This window comes from Microplitis mediator, chromosome 7 (assembly GCF_029852145.1).
Source record: "Microplitis mediator isolate UGA2020A chromosome 7, iyMicMedi2.1, whole genome shotgun sequence".
Lineage (NCBI taxonomy): Eukaryota > Metazoa > Arthropoda > Insecta > Hymenoptera > Braconidae > Microplitis > Microplitis mediator.
The window spans coordinates 13,499,497-13,515,192 of NC_079975.1; the positions used below are offsets into that span (position 1 = coordinate 13,499,497).

The 15,696-nt window shown below is 27.4% G+C and overlaps 3 protein-coding genes across 6 annotated transcripts in view; all 3 read left to right on the forward strand.

The window, feature by feature from the left end:
• The first annotated feature begins 594 nt into the window (after positions 1-594).
• LOC130671189 (probable small nuclear ribonucleoprotein Sm D1) lies at positions 595-1,778 on the forward strand. Its single transcript, XM_057474920.1, has 3 exons — positions 595-751; positions 927-1,003; positions 1,332-1,778. The coding sequence occupies exons 1-3, from the start codon at positions 738-740 to the stop codon at positions 1,610-1,612; spliced, it is 372 nt and encodes a 123-aa protein (XP_057330903.1). The 5' UTR covers positions 595-737; the 3' UTR covers positions 1,613-1,778.
• A 137-nt stretch (positions 1,779-1,915) lies between these two features.
• LOC130671190 (cilia- and flagella-associated protein 69-like) lies at positions 1,916-11,369 on the forward strand. The gene is made up of 8 exons (XM_057474921.1): positions 1,916-3,080; positions 6,306-6,738; positions 7,840-8,062; positions 8,130-8,391; positions 8,458-8,782; positions 9,477-9,681; positions 9,742-10,037; positions 10,126-11,369. The coding sequence occupies exons 1-8, from the start codon at positions 2,835-2,837 to the stop codon at positions 10,647-10,649; spliced, it is 2,514 nt and encodes an 837-aa protein (XP_057330904.1). The 5' UTR covers positions 1,916-2,834; the 3' UTR covers positions 10,650-11,369.
• A 1,227-nt stretch (positions 11,370-12,596) lies between these two features.
• The window catches only part of LOC130671081 (plexin domain-containing protein 2), a 30,415-nt gene continuing 27,315 nt past the window's right edge, over positions 12,597-15,696 (forward strand). The window contains exons 1-2 of one of the 4 annotated variants that reach the window (XM_057474774.1): positions 12,597-12,685; positions 12,945-13,189. In XM_057474774.1, coding sequence (XP_057330757.1) covers positions 13,093-13,189 — 97 coding nt within the window. In that variant the 5' untranslated portion in view covers positions 12,597-12,685; positions 12,945-13,092. Of the gene's footprint in view, positions 13,190-15,696 lie in introns of all 4 variants that reach the window. The other 3 variants (XM_057474773.1, XM_057474775.1, XM_057474772.1) reach the window with 3 other exon arrangements.

Consider the following 15,696-nt stretch of genomic DNA (forward strand, 5'->3'; position numbering starts at 1 on the left):
TAAAGTAAATAATTGATAAAATAAAACTTTAAAAAATTTTGAAATTACTGTGCATTTTTTATAAATATTATTGTTTTAATTGTTTGCTCTATTTATTTATAATTTTAAATTTCTCTGATGTCTGCAATATTCACACTCGCTTACTTTCTTGGGTGGGTTGCAAAAATAAAGAAAGTATTATTTATCTCTTTCCAAGTATGTTTTTTTTTTCTAGATTTTGTCATTTCGCTTTTTTGGATAATTTTTACTTACCTTACGGCATTTTTGAACACGTACCTAGTTCTAAATCTTTTTAATATCAATTAATTAATATCAGATGTAGAAAATATAATTTTCATAATTTAAAATTGTTTTGCATTTATTAACTATGAACTTTTGATGTTTGTTTCATAAAACGTATTTCAATTTGTTTAATAAAAGCTCAAATATGAATATCAGTTGTGAATATACCAGGATTTATATTTTTCGTTTTTAAAAAGTGGAGTTTTTTTTTAATTTAACTTAATTTTAAAAATAACATTTATATGAAAAAAAAAATAATTTTTCAAATTTTTAAAGTCTTTCAGGAGTTTTCATGAAGGCTGTGACGCTAGATAGCATGTGACCGTGGCGACTCAAACTTCAAATTCAATACCATTGACGATTTATCACGTTTTATGTTTACTTCAGTTTACTTACAAATGGCATAATTATTTTTGCCGGTGGATTTAATATAAAAGATATTAAATAAAACTATAATGAAGCTAGTAAGGTATTGATCATTAAATTTTTTTTGTTTAATTAAAAATCTTATTTACAATAAATATAACTTTTTAAATTTTTTACAATAAAGATATTGCAGGAGGATGTTGCTCGATCATAACCTCATTTAAAATTTGTTTTAATATTTAACGATTAATTTTATTTATTTAATTTTTTTATTTTAGATTTTTAATGAAACTCAGTCATGAGACTGTGACAATTGAATTGAAAAATGGGACGCAAGTTCATGGTACAATTACTGGTACGTATATTCAACTTAACCCTTATCTTACTCCGTATTTCTACTATAAAATCACCGTACTTGTATATCGATCGTTGATGTCCGGTGTTTTTATTAATTTAAAAAAAAAAAAAAAAAGATAAATATTGAAGGAATTTTTGTCATCCTACGTTACATTGGAATAAAATATTTAAAAAATTAAAATTTAATTCTTAAAATAACGATAATCAAACTAATTAGAACAAGCCGGACAAAAATTATCCAGATATACAAAGTAATCGATGAAATTTGTTATTTATAAATAATTATTACTTATTTACATAACACTAATTGAAATATGTAATTATAGGTGTTGATGTAGCGATGAATACCCATTTAAAAACGGTTAAAATGACAATTAAAAATCGAGATCCGGTGCAGTTAGATACGCTAAGTTTGAGGGGTAACAATATTAGGTATTATATCTTGCCGGATTCATTGCCATTAGAAACCTTACTCATTGATGACACTCCAAAAGCTAAAGCAAAGAAGAAGGAAGCTGCGAGAGGTGCGACTCGAGGTCGTGGTCGAGGTGGTCGTGGAGCTCGTGGTGGCCGTGGAGGACGTGGACGAGGTCGAGGTCGACGTTAGTATTAAGAATGTTTTAACAGCTAAAGTAATTTTCCTGATTTAAATAATAACAGATAAATAATAACATTTTTAATAATTTTTGTAACTGGAAATACCTAAACTCTTCTACTTTCATAATTAAAATTAAATATAAACAAATTAAAAAAAAATGTATTTATAATTTAAATCTTATGTTTTTTTATACGAAATATTTTAAATATTTGATATAAAAACATCATTTTTATAATTTGTAGGGTTGCCATTATCAAGTAAGATTAATTTATGATGATCTTTCATTATTTATGGTCAAGTTTCAAGTTATTAGTTTATTCAATTACAGTTGTATAATATAAAATTTTGAGTTCCCGTGATTCTATTTTGATTCGTAAGTTGCGATTATTGTAAAAGCGAAAATGTGTGGTGGTCGCAAAACAGGTATTCACTGTATTCTAATTGACAAATCTAAGAGTAATTAGAAATATAAAAATCCAAAAGACTTACTTGATAAACATTTGATCTAGCATTATTTAGCAATTGGAATTTTTTTATTATTTTCAACAACTGAACTTATATAACAATTTTAATAAGTAAGTATTTTAAAAGTAGTCAAAATATGTTTTTAATCTACTGAGAACAACTGTTTTTTTATTTTTTATTTTTTTTTTTCAATAACGCCCAAAAAGTTGTAATACATTGGAAACATTTTTTCTTTTCCTTAACGAGTCCTCAAAAATGTCACAAGAATTATCTCAATCTGTTCATTCTTTTTGAAGACATTATGATTTTTAAATATACGAACATAAAAAAATAAGAATTCGTACTATAAAAATATAAATTCTACACAACGAAAGAATAATGAAAAGTTTTGGGTACAGAACTGTAGAGAAGTCGAATCCCCGGTTAATAAAACTTATTTGAAATGATTCAAAACAATTCAAATTGATTAGTATATAGATATACACTTAGGATTAAATAATATTTCTTAACCAGGGCTGTTTTGTTATTATTTAAAATTTTAACGTCTTTCTTATGGAAAACTCCAAGTATTCGTCATTGTCTTTTTTTAACTCAGTTTTTGTGGTTATTTCACAATACTAATACATCTAAGTCAACGATATCTTCACATAATGTCAAATATTTATGTATAGAAGTTGATACAGATTCTTACTTTTGCATTGACACATTATTTTAAATTAGAAACTATTATCGACACGTTGCAAAATTATTTTACTATCACTACGATATGGAAAATAAAATAACTATTTCAACCAATACTTCTTCAAAAACGCTAGATCATAAAATTAATAAATCATGCAATATCTTAGCATCTTCAAAAACATTTACTGATGAATCTATAAACAAGAAGAATATAACCTACAAAATTAACAGATTACATGAACTAATTTCTGATCCAATAACTCGAGAAAATATGATTTGGATTGATCGATTGCTTAATAGTTTTCTACGGGATATGAAACATCGTGGATATGTATCCTTAATATTATCTATTTATTAATCAATTTTACCATTAATTTAATCACTATATACGTTTTACATATGAGGCATTCCATAACAAACTAACTTACATTACCCTGATTAAAAATATTCATGGAGAAGTATTGAAAAAGATGAAAATTGAATCCTTTTGAATACTTTCTATACCCAAAGGTTTTCATTTGGACATAAAATTAATACTTTTCAATCCCAAAATAATATAAGAATTTCGAAACTTCCGAGGAATTGGAAAAGATTCAAATGAATTAATATTTTTAATCTTTTTGAATACTTTTCAATACTAAAAAAGTTTCGAATTTTAGAGTCACGTATGGGATTGAAAAGAATTCAAATGAATTGAAATTTTTGAATCTTTCTGAATCCTTCTCAATACCAAAATAATTCCATATTGGAAGGTATTGAAATGATGAAAGATTGGATTCTTTTCAATACTTTTGAATTCCATTTTAAGAATTAGAAAGTATTCAAATGATCGAAATTTCAATTCCATTCAATACTTTCCAAAACCTCCGTGGGATTGAAAAGAATTGAAATAATTTTCAATCCTTTTCAATGAATATTTTTAATCAGGGTATATATATATATATATATATATATGGGGCATTCCACGCCAAATCGACCACTTTTGACCCCGATCCCTTTCGATTTGGCTGAAAATTTTTTTTCCTTTTATACCCGATTAAAATCATTTTTCAGAAAATTTTCAAATTTTTTTACCCAACCCAAAAAAAGTTATGAGTTTTTCAAAAATAAGGCTTTTATTTTATCAAATAGCTATAACTTCTTCAAGAATTGACTAATCGGGACGTTTTTTTTTTCAAAATTTTTGTCATTGAATGTACTTTAAAAAAAAAAATACAAAAAAATTTTATGATGATAAACTCTATGAAATTTTCAGTTTTTTTGAAAAAAACCGTGATTTTCTTAAAGTACGTCATGTTTTATTTTTTTTTTTATTTTCTCAAAAAAAACTTCATTTAATGCTGCAATTTTTCCCGCCAATCCTAGAGTGGGCCGACTATTCCTTCTATTTTTTTTTATCAATTGAAAAAAGAATTTTTGCCCAGTTGGGCTTATTTTGGAGGATTACCACTATCAATGAATTTTTTCGTCTCAATTCTTCAAAGCCGGATGTCATCTATAAATCCTCAAAAATTTCCAGACTGATGTTTAGCAAAATAAGCCCAACTGGGCAAAAATTTTTTTTTCAATTGATAAAAAAAAATAGAAGGAATAGTCGGCCCACTCTAGGATTGGCGGGAAAAATTGCAGCATTAAATGAAGTTTTTTTTGAGAAAATAAAAAAAAAAATAAAACATGACGTACTTTAAGAAAATCACGGTTTTTTTCAAAAAAACTGAAAATTTCATAGAGTTTATCATCATAAAATTTTTTTGTATTTTTTTTTTTAAAGTACATTCAATGACAAAAATTTTGAAAAAAAAAACGTCCCGATTAGTCAATTCTTGAAGAAGTTATAGCTATTTGATAAAATAAAAGCCTTATTTTTGAAAAACTCATAACTTTTTTTGGGTTGGGTAAAAAAATTTGAAAATTTTCTGAAAAATGATTTTAATCGGGTATAAAAGGAAAAAAAATTTTCAGCCAAATCGAAAGGGGTCGGGGTCAAAAGTGGTCGATTTGGCGTGGAATGCCCCATATATATGTTAACAATTTGCTTAAAATTTTGATATCTTTGAGTGTTTATCAAAAAAAACTTCTTTGAATTTTCAAAATTTTTTTTATCAAACCTTTTGTGAGACATAAATTTTATAATTTTCATTTTTTTAATTGTCTTATAACCTTGTAAGAAATTAGTCGATATGGATACTTAGTTAATTTAAAATTTTCATTCTGAAAATTACTTTATGAAATAAAAAAAAACTGTTTACAATTGATGACCGAAATGTTTAAAACTCCTCTATCAAAAAAATCCATGCAGAATTATATGAGAATCCATAAAAATCCGTATAGAAAACTATAGATTTATATGATGATTCATGGGGACCAACATAAGAAAGAACGGATTTATATAGGAAGCCATGTAAGAAAGTATAGATACGTGGATTCTCACATGAGGATTCCACATCAGAAACTGTGGATATCTGGATTCCCATATTACAAATCCATATAGAAACCTGGGTATCTGGATTTTTATGTAAAAATTTAACACACATAGTAAACCATCTATAAATTCACATAGGAATCTAAACTAGGTTTATACTATATCCCATTCGGATTTTTTTATGGTGTGGATTCTCATGGAACTCCACGTAAGAATATATATAGGAATCTATGCTAGATTCTTATAGGAAATCATATGGGAATCTGTCCGAAAACGCCATGTGGGAACCTATGCAGAAATCTAAACAATGTTCCCACGTAGATTTTTTTTATAGGGGTTATCGAATTTAAACAGAAATTTCATAATAACAAATATAAGATAAAAGACCTAGTACCCGATCAGGGAACTAGTACCCAATCACTTTATGTATTTGTATAGATATATTTAGTATGTAAAATTTAGTAAATATAGATACACAAATACATGAGTGATCGGGTACTAATTCCCTAATCGGGTACTGGTTTCTTGCCCTACGTTTAATAATGAGTTTAATAATTTCTTCAACCTTCACTTTTTCTTATTATCAACTTATGAGTGCACATCATAATTAATTTTTTTCTTGTAAATTGATTAAAATGTTCAACTAGATATTAATAAAACTAGGGTTATTAATTTTTAATTCATGTGAAAAAAGATTTCCTTCTGTGCAATTATGGGCTCAAAATTTGAAATATGTACAACATTTTCGATCATTTTTATTGAAACATAGATCTACAACACTCTTACCGTCAAAGAAAAAATTTAATTTTAAAAATAAAAAAAATTCTAGGAACAAAATGTCTGATGCTGATAAATTAATAGAAATCTAATATTAGAGAATTTGTTGAGTACAGTCCAGCCTTGAAATTTCTTTATTTTTTAACCAGTTATATTCATGTCTTGTAAACGGTTTGACAGAGAATAAATTAAAAACAAAACAAAAACCAAGGAGACTAATTGATAGATACTAATGGATATTAAAATTTGAGCTAAATAAAAAATGTCCAAGCTTTAAGTAAACCAGTTTGACATGAAATATGTTTTATATTATACGAATAAATTTTAATTTTTCTTAAAACATTTCTTAATAACTAGAAATTGAAATATCTTCCAGCTGTTACAGAGCTCTTACAATTCTTAGCATGGAAAGCAAATGATATACCAGGATATAAAATACACTTAAATAATATGATAAAACTCTCCTCTTATCCACTGTTACTTGAAAAATCTTCAGATAATATATCATACTCTGAAATATTAGACTTTTATTTTACAGTATTAGGATATCTAACTATTTTACTACCACACGAAGACCAAATTATAAATATTCTTAAAACTTTCAATAAATTGTTAGTTAGACCAACATCTTTTGATGTTTTCATGGTAAAATTGGATGTTTATCATCGATCTATTGAAAAATCACAAGTTTCAATAATTTTTGTCAAGCTGATAGAAATAAGTTCACCGGGAATATATAGAAATGTTTTAGACACTGCGCAGATCATTCTATCAATATCTCATATTTGTTGTAAGCCTATTTGAAAATCTTATTGCTTACCTCATAACGCGTCGTGTTAGCCTTCCCCATATCCGCTACAAAATTTTCGGCTAATTCACTTACTTTAAATCTCTGTTACACTCTCATCAGTACGTAGAAATAAGATAAATCATATACCATCGTGTAGACAATTTCTTAAACTTTAATTCTGTCTTAGTTTTACATGAATTCATCGATTAATTCATTTTAGAATAAATACTTCAGTCTAAAAAACCTATTACGTCAATGACCTTGTATGAAACTTCGTAAACACAATAACTTTTGAACAACACCATCAATTAACACGATTCTTTTTTTAATACCTTGATTTTGTTAATAGGAAGAACCTTATCGAAATTCATTATCTAATTTTTTATAATAAAAATTAAAAATCTACAACTCCACAGTAGTAAATCCTATTTTATTTGTGTTCTCTTTTTTCTCACATCTACTATTACCAGCTATGTTTATCTAATTGACGTGCGGTATCAACGTAATGTTCGTTTAATGTACTGCGTGTAGTGTATCATATAAAAAAATTTATGCAGATTATATGAGAATCCATGAAAATCCATATAAAAAACTATGGATTTATATGAGGTTCCATGGGGACCAACATAGGAAAGTACGGATTTATATAGGAATTAATGTAAGAAACTGTGGGTACCTGGATTCTTATACAAAAAATACATATAGGAACTAGAATATCTGGATTCCCATGTTATAAATGTATATAGAAACCTGGGTATCTGGATTTCTATCTCAAAATTTAATATACATGGTCAACCATGTATAAGTCAACACAGGAATCTAAACTAGGTTTCCATGTGGATTTTTACACGGGTTGGATTCCTATGGAAGTTCACACAATAACCTATATAGGAATAATCTATGCTGGATCCTTACTGTGAAAGAAAAAATCCTTCGATGTGGAAAAAAAAAAAATCTATAACTGTTCTAGTAAATTAATTAAATAAACTATTGTAACAATGAAATCAAACGCGTTTGAGGCGTGCACTTTTAGATTTTCCAAACTTTATTTTTTATATTTCCACTTATGATACAAGTTACTTTTTTTTCTGTTATTTGTAGGTCATAAAATGTTAAAAGCGGGTATTTTGAATTATCTTCTGGTAAGAATGAATGATAAATCATCACTTGATACAAGTGTAAAATTAGAAAAAAATAGTGTAAAAGTCAATGAAAATATTATAGTAATAAATATTCTATTCTTATTAATGGAATCGATTTTTCCTCCACAAACATTACCAGAAGCTTTAAAAAAACTACCAGCTCCTTCTCCGGCTGCAATGAGGTTTAAACTATACAATCATTCAAAATAACATATTTATTCATTATTAGAGTAATATAATTCATGCTAGATCTTTGAGGGATATATTTGAACAAGTAACTGTTTACTCCGGAACAAATTGTAAAATTTTAACTATTCGCAACAATTTAGCTACAATTATTTTCATGGGACTTGTAGCTTTACCTTCATTACCTATCGTTAATTTTGATCTTGCTGAAGATATTATTAAAATTTTAATAACAAAAGAACTTAAAAACAATGAAGATGTTTTTTTTAAGAAAATATTATTTTCTATTGTCTGTCAATTTTCTTACTTCAATAGTCTATTATTGGTAAATATCACGTAAATTCATAAAATTATACGTTTAATTATTTTAAGATTATGAATTTTTTGATAGGTCATGACCGAGAGCTGTGTGATCGAAAAGATTCTTCGATTTCTTGATAATAACATAAACAGGACAACGAGTTCATCAAATTATTTGAATTTGTTACCGAATGCATTACGGACATTAACATTTCTAGTGCCCAAAATTCCAGATGATTTTATCAAATATAATGGTCCAATGAAGCTTTTTCAACTACTAAATCAAAGTATGACAGAACCAATAAATATTGAAATGACATTAGAAATTGTTAAAACTTTCTGTCCAATAGTTACTTTTGAATGTTTAAGTTTATTAATCCAATTACGAGAAGTAGAAGCTATCCCTACATTTTTAAGTAATTAAACTGTTTTTCATGATACCAGCATCGAAACTTGAAAGTTTAGTGTCTCGACAGCCAGTCAAAACAAGCTAATTTCAGACTACCACCGCGAATAAATATTAGCAAATTCGTAAATTGCAAATGCCTTTCATCAGCGGGCAGAAATATGTGTGTTTCGTCTCTTGGGAAGAAACAAATAACGTTTCTATCCGCTGGCAGAAAGCATTCATAATTTCAACTCTGATACTTGCCATTTGTTTAATAGTAATTTCAGGCCATTAGTTTTATTTGCGTAATGGCAGTTTGGACTTCGTTATTAAGTTTTATAAAAATTAGTATTGATAATAAATAGTATTTATAGTTTCTTCTTAATTATAAATTGCAAATAACAATTTACGCTTACGTTAATAGTTGATCACACCATTGGTCCTCAATTAACTTGTTTCTGACTGGCTGTTGACATTGAATCTTCAAGTTTCAATGCGGGTCATCATGAAAAATATATTGTGTGGTACCGAATGAAACACGATCTCAAACTGCGGGTGATGTCAGCCCTCGTCTACGGCTCGGGCAGCCAACTTCATCCTGGATTGAAATCGTCTTTTTCCTACCTTTGTCACATAATATACTACAATATAATACTTTGCACAATATACTATTATTGTGCAAAAATTTATAGCCTAAAGTTATTTTATTTTATACTTTGAAGAATATATAGAAATAATTATTAATTTCGATCGATTAACAATTCATTACCAAAAAATATTAACATTTATTATTATTACAATTGATATGATAATAACGAGTGATTTTGATGTAATTTCAATTTATGGAAATAAATTAATTGAAATATTTGTAAACTTATTAAAACGTTGTCAAAATCAAGAAAAGAAGGATTTTATTTCAAACGAGAGGTATCTGCCGAAAAAAAATAAAATTTTGATTTTGAAAATAATTATTTATTTAATCAACAGATTACTCATCGGCATAGGGTCTTGTCTTTGGGAATGTATAATTCAGTCTTCAGTGATGATAAATAAACTTGTAGAAATGGGTGGACCGAACTTGATTTTAGATTTAATAGATCAATCAAATTATCTTATACAAAATGTTTACCTGGGTCTTTTAACAGACTTGTGCTTCAGCTCACTTTGTATTCCGTATATTTGTACATGGAGAGGTGCTGATAAGACAAAGACTTTGATCTCTTTGTTAGCAAGAGTATGGAGAGACGAAGAAAATCGAATAGGAGTAAAACGAACTCCAGACGGTTGTATAGCGGGCAAGTTTTTTTTTGTTTTATAAAGTAAAAATTTAGTAAAACTGATAGTTTATTATAATTTTTTTATACTTTATAGACCTTGAATTACCTTTGATGGGAATAGATCAATATAAAAAAAATATTCTTATAAAAAATCATGGTGATTTTAGTCCTGCAATTGCCGCAATATTTGGTTCTATAAGACCAAAAGTCTACAGTATAAGAAAAATATTACTTGTTGATTCGGAAATTTGTGAACAATTGCGCGAGCATTATAAAATTTTTTTATATGACTTACCAATTGAAGATTCCATAACATTTTGTATTGTGGATAAATTCTTTAGATTTGTACAAGGTCAAGTATGGGCTGAAGTAATTAGTCATATAAAACAGTTTGGTATAATTCCAGTTGGTACTGACGGAGAAATGTTACTTGTAATGAGACAAAGACATCGAAAATATGCATTATATGTTCGAGATTGTCAAGAAAAACTTTTACGAGATCTTAAAAGACATGAAATGATTAAAGAACGAAATGAGCTTATAAAAATTCGTAATGCGGCTCTATCTTCCATACTAATAGCTTTTCAAAGAATGATAAAAAAAAAAGCTTTTGAATAATAATTTTGTATTTAATTTTATTGTTTACATAGAATTACTGTCAGTTAACTTTTTTCAAATAAGATATGTTAAATAATTGAATGTTCTAATCGTATTATTACATATTTTTTTATTTAAAAAATGTTTATTTTTAAATATTAAGTAGATTCATAAAAAATTATCATCATCCTAAAATTAAAAAAAAACATTATTTAATAGCCGCATAACTACTACGCGCCAAAGAAGCCTTAGTTTGATTATTTAATAGCAATGAAAAAATTCAAATGAGTAAAATGCACTCAATATTCTTTGCTTGAGCGGTAAAATATTGTTATAAAGATAATTTATTTTTATTTGTTTATTGCATTTTGGTTCTGGGGAAGACCCTTTCAAAACTACCAAAAATGCAAATGCTTGAACCTTAATTGATACATACATCCAATGGTTATTTTGAAATACCTATAAGAATAGAAGAATTAAAATATATAAATTGGTAATCAAATGTAAGCTGCTAATCAGTCATTTTTCTCTCGACATATAAGATATTTAAAACATCTCGTTTTAAAAATACTTGGACTTTTTGCCGATGTTATCTCTTCTGGCAGTGAGTTACACAAATAAATATCAATAACGATAAAAGATTTTTTATAATAATCTGTGACAAACAAGTATCAATAATAAATCAGTCCTTATGATTGATCAATTCTGATATTGTAGTTATCACTTCATAAACATAACTTATTTCCCCATAAGCCTGAATCACAATTATATATTACTTTATAAATATGTGTTGCAATTAAATAAAGCCTTATATTTTTTTATTGATAATGATAACCATCCTAGCTGCCTACGATATTCAGGTAGGTGTTCATGCTTACGTAATCTTAAAATATACCTGATGCAGGAATTAAATGATTTTTGTAATTAACTATTTAGTGCATCAGGCATATCACAAAAAATCATAGCACGGTAATTACCCTAGTAGCATTGCCTTCAGCAATTTACTCGAGGAAAGCCCTTCAGCAAGTTTCTTACGGAAGATTTAAACAAGACTTGAGCAAGATGAATTTCATAAGTATACTTGCCAAAGACTTCATCAATTCTTGCTTAAGATTCTTCTCAAAGATTTATGGAAATCTGTAGAAACAGTCTGCAGAAATCTTTAACCAATATATGTACTATATAACAATATTAGGTCAGAGTTGTTGCAGAATTGCTTAAGTTATCAGGTTTCTTTATCTCCGAGTCACTCCAAGCTCAAACATAGTACCTATAGCAAATTCAGTGGCCCTTATTTAAATCTAAAGTGCTACAAATTGATAATATTATCACTCGATAAAATTACATCGAACATTAAGTGAGCACTACTGAATTTACTATGTCAGTGCTGAATAGACAGCTCGGGAAGTAACAAAGGGCATAGCCATGTCCAGATATCTTAAGCAATGCTGCAGCAAGTCTGAGTTGATGCATCTTGAGCAAGTATCTCTTGTTCTCCTGTAAATATTACTACAGATTTACTTGACGTATCTTACGGAAGTGTCTTATCACAGACTTGTCCAAGACTGATGATGCAGACTTGCTGAAGACATCAACACTAACTGCCTTGTATTGCAGTAAAAAATATTTCATTATTCATTTTTTTAACCTATGTAAAGTTCTCATGGTTTTATTACACACTAATAACCTAAGAGGCCATGAAAACTTACTGCAGAGCTGGGATAGAAAATTCAAAATAAACTTTAAAAAAATAAATAAAATTACATTAAATTTGTTACTCTGATTGGTAAGTTTATAACTTTAAATGATTTTGTATAATTTGAATTAAGTATTAAAATAGATCCCTAACATACCTAGCAGGCACGTGAAGCCAACCCAATCTAGATGGCGCGTCACTTCATTTTATCAACCTTACCTTTTATCTAGATATCTACGTGGTTCGAATAATCTAGATACTGAAGAAAATGAAAACTTTCAGTCCCCCAACTCTAAAAAATGCAAAACCCATCAACTTACAGAGAGTGAAGTCAGTCACAAAGAGTATCCTATACTCTTAGGTCAGTCATTAAAAGTTGTTATCTTAGAATAGAGTTTAAATTGAATATTTGTGGTACCGGTTTGATATATAATTGTAATCAGTAATAATAATTAAATATTTATTCCAGTTATTTATTTATTAAAGTTAAACTTTACTATAGTTCGACATGTATGTTTAATATTTTTAAATATATAATCATACATATTTGATTGAATCAAATAGAATAAAAAAAATTTTTGTGTAAAAAAAGTGCTGATAAACCTGGGGATTGTTTATAGGCGCCAAAAGTGACCTCATCGAAGTGAGTCGAAGGACGTCAAGCTTCTAAAGACAGTGAAAAGCAAAACAAGAACAAGATCATTTTAAGGGGTCGAGGGACATAAAGTCGCGAAGAAGCGGCAGTTTATCGGCCCCAAGTTTTTGAATATGGCGTGTGAACGATATTGCTTGTTAACCTGCGGGTATTTCATTGGATTTACGGTGGCTCTCGTTTTGGGATCTTTACAAGTTATTGCAGAGCCAGGTGAGTCCTTTTTATTTAACATTTAAATATTTATTTATGCGCGCTAGTAAACCAAAAACTAAAGTAGAATATTGTCAGTCTCAGCAATCTCAGAATGGGGCAAGAGCATAAAAAAATATACTAAGAAAGAAAACGATGAGACGTCGGACACGGTAATAGTGGGGATTAGATCGGAGAAACGCGACTAAAAAAAGGGAGAGGAAAAAAACGTCTGCGCCAAATAAAAAATATCCCATACCACCCACGCTCTTTTGCTATTCCTTTTTTCTCTAGTTAAATCGTTTTAATTTCGTATAATTATCATTCCCAACCCATATTTGAAAATGAAAATCATTAAACCACTATATATATGTATATAACTTTTTTTTTTAATTCTTCCATTTTCCTACGTTTCTATCGAAACTACGAGTTGTCTGAATATATTTACTACCAATCACTTTTGTTGTTTATCTTATTTTAAAGGTCATTTTCATTAAATAATTTATGCATATTATATCAATGCTACATGAAGTATTAGCAACATTCATTAACAATTATTAACAATGCTTGTTTTTTAAAATAAAAACAAATATCCAATGATGCATATTGTGTGTACCGTTATTGTCAACAGAAAATATATACGTATATATGTATTTTTTTGTTGATAACTTTATACAACAGTTACTTATATTAGTAACATATTTTTTACCATCTTTTATAAATTATGCAGATATTAAATATTGCGTAGTTTATGCAAAGAACATAAAATGTGCAACTCGACTAATAACACGTAAAAAAAATGAGTGTGAATGTAGCAAACATCAGTCAAATTTAAAATTATAAATAAATAGAGTAAATAATTAATAAAATAAAATTTAAAAAAATGCACTTATTAATTTTTAAATTATTTAAATGCGCATTTTTTAAAAATTTTATTTTGTTAATTATTTACTATATTTATTTATAGTTTTAAATTTGTCTGATGTCTGCTACATTCACACTCATAAAAAAAATATTTTTTATAAATCACTGAAATTTAATGAAATTGAAAATGAGAAAAAATGATTTATTCATAACGATAAACCTACAGACTTCCTACAACACAAATTTTATCAAATTCTGAGGTATATCTTGATATAAAATTGTTTTTTCCATCAAAATATTTGAATTAAAAGTTAATAAATGAAATATTTTGTTTGTAAATTTGAAATTTATCTAATATTTAGTAAATATTATTATTGTAATATTTAACTACAGTCGATTTAAAGCCACATGACACTTGAAATAAAAATCTGATTGACATGATATAACTGTCCGTAATATAAATATGAAATGAAAAACAAGACCTTCTACGGTCCGGTTCTTCAAGTACAATCACTAGAGTGTATACGAAAGGAAAAATAGGATGAATCAAATTTATTTTAATAAATGCTCTTAATACTCTTATTAATTTTTCGTTTTTAGTGTATGATATTTTTGAAGGCATATTTTTATATTGTTTTCCATTTTATTACAGTTTTCGTAATTAATTGATTAAATTGATAATATGAAGTTCAATATAAATGCTGATAGAAGAAAAATCGTATAAATAAATAACTTATTACCTTCTCGTTTCTATGACTCATAGCTCCTGGTAACGGTTGGCATACATGAGAAAAAACACATACAGCAATGCACACTACACTTGTATAATAATTATTTCAACCATATTTGTTTATTAATCTTTATAAGCAAAAAAAATAATTGTACTAACTATAAATATTATTTCTCAAACTGTTTTTTAATTCATATATATTATTAGCGCTAATATAATATTGCTTTTTACAAAACAAATTATAAATTTCCGGTTTTATATTTTTATCTGCACAGTAAAAAATAATGTCTTAAAATCAACATAATTTCTTTGTTAAAGACGGTCCACACAATATTTGTCGTATTTTTTGACACATACTGTTTGTGTTTAATTTAAACCCTAAATTTGTGTTAAAATTTAAACACAAAATTTGGATAATACGACGCGTAAATTCAACACTTTTCAAATATCAATGGTGGCACATGAAAAATGTTAACTTTTACATTTTATTTTTGTATCATGAAAATTCATTAAATATAATTTATAAATTGTTTTGAAGTTATCAGAAGTGATAACAATTATTATTCAACATTGAACTATTTATTTGCACTAAACAATGTTTCTATTAAAGTAGGGATTTAAAAAAAATCACATAATATACATACACAACATCATATCAGTTGTAAACAGTAAATCAATCTTTTTTTTTTAGAAAAAACAAAAACATTTTTATTTAGAGTGTGATGCATCCCTACAGATAATTTCTCAACATTATAAAACCTCACAAAGTTTTTTCCGACACGAATTAACTCTACACACACAAAAAAAAATTCGCGACTGAAGGTAAATATTCTTGATTCAAGAAAATTTTTTTGGAGACCTAAATTTTCTCAGATAAGGTAGAAATCTTCTCCAACCAAGACGAATTCTCTTGGCTCAAGAAAATCTTGACTTG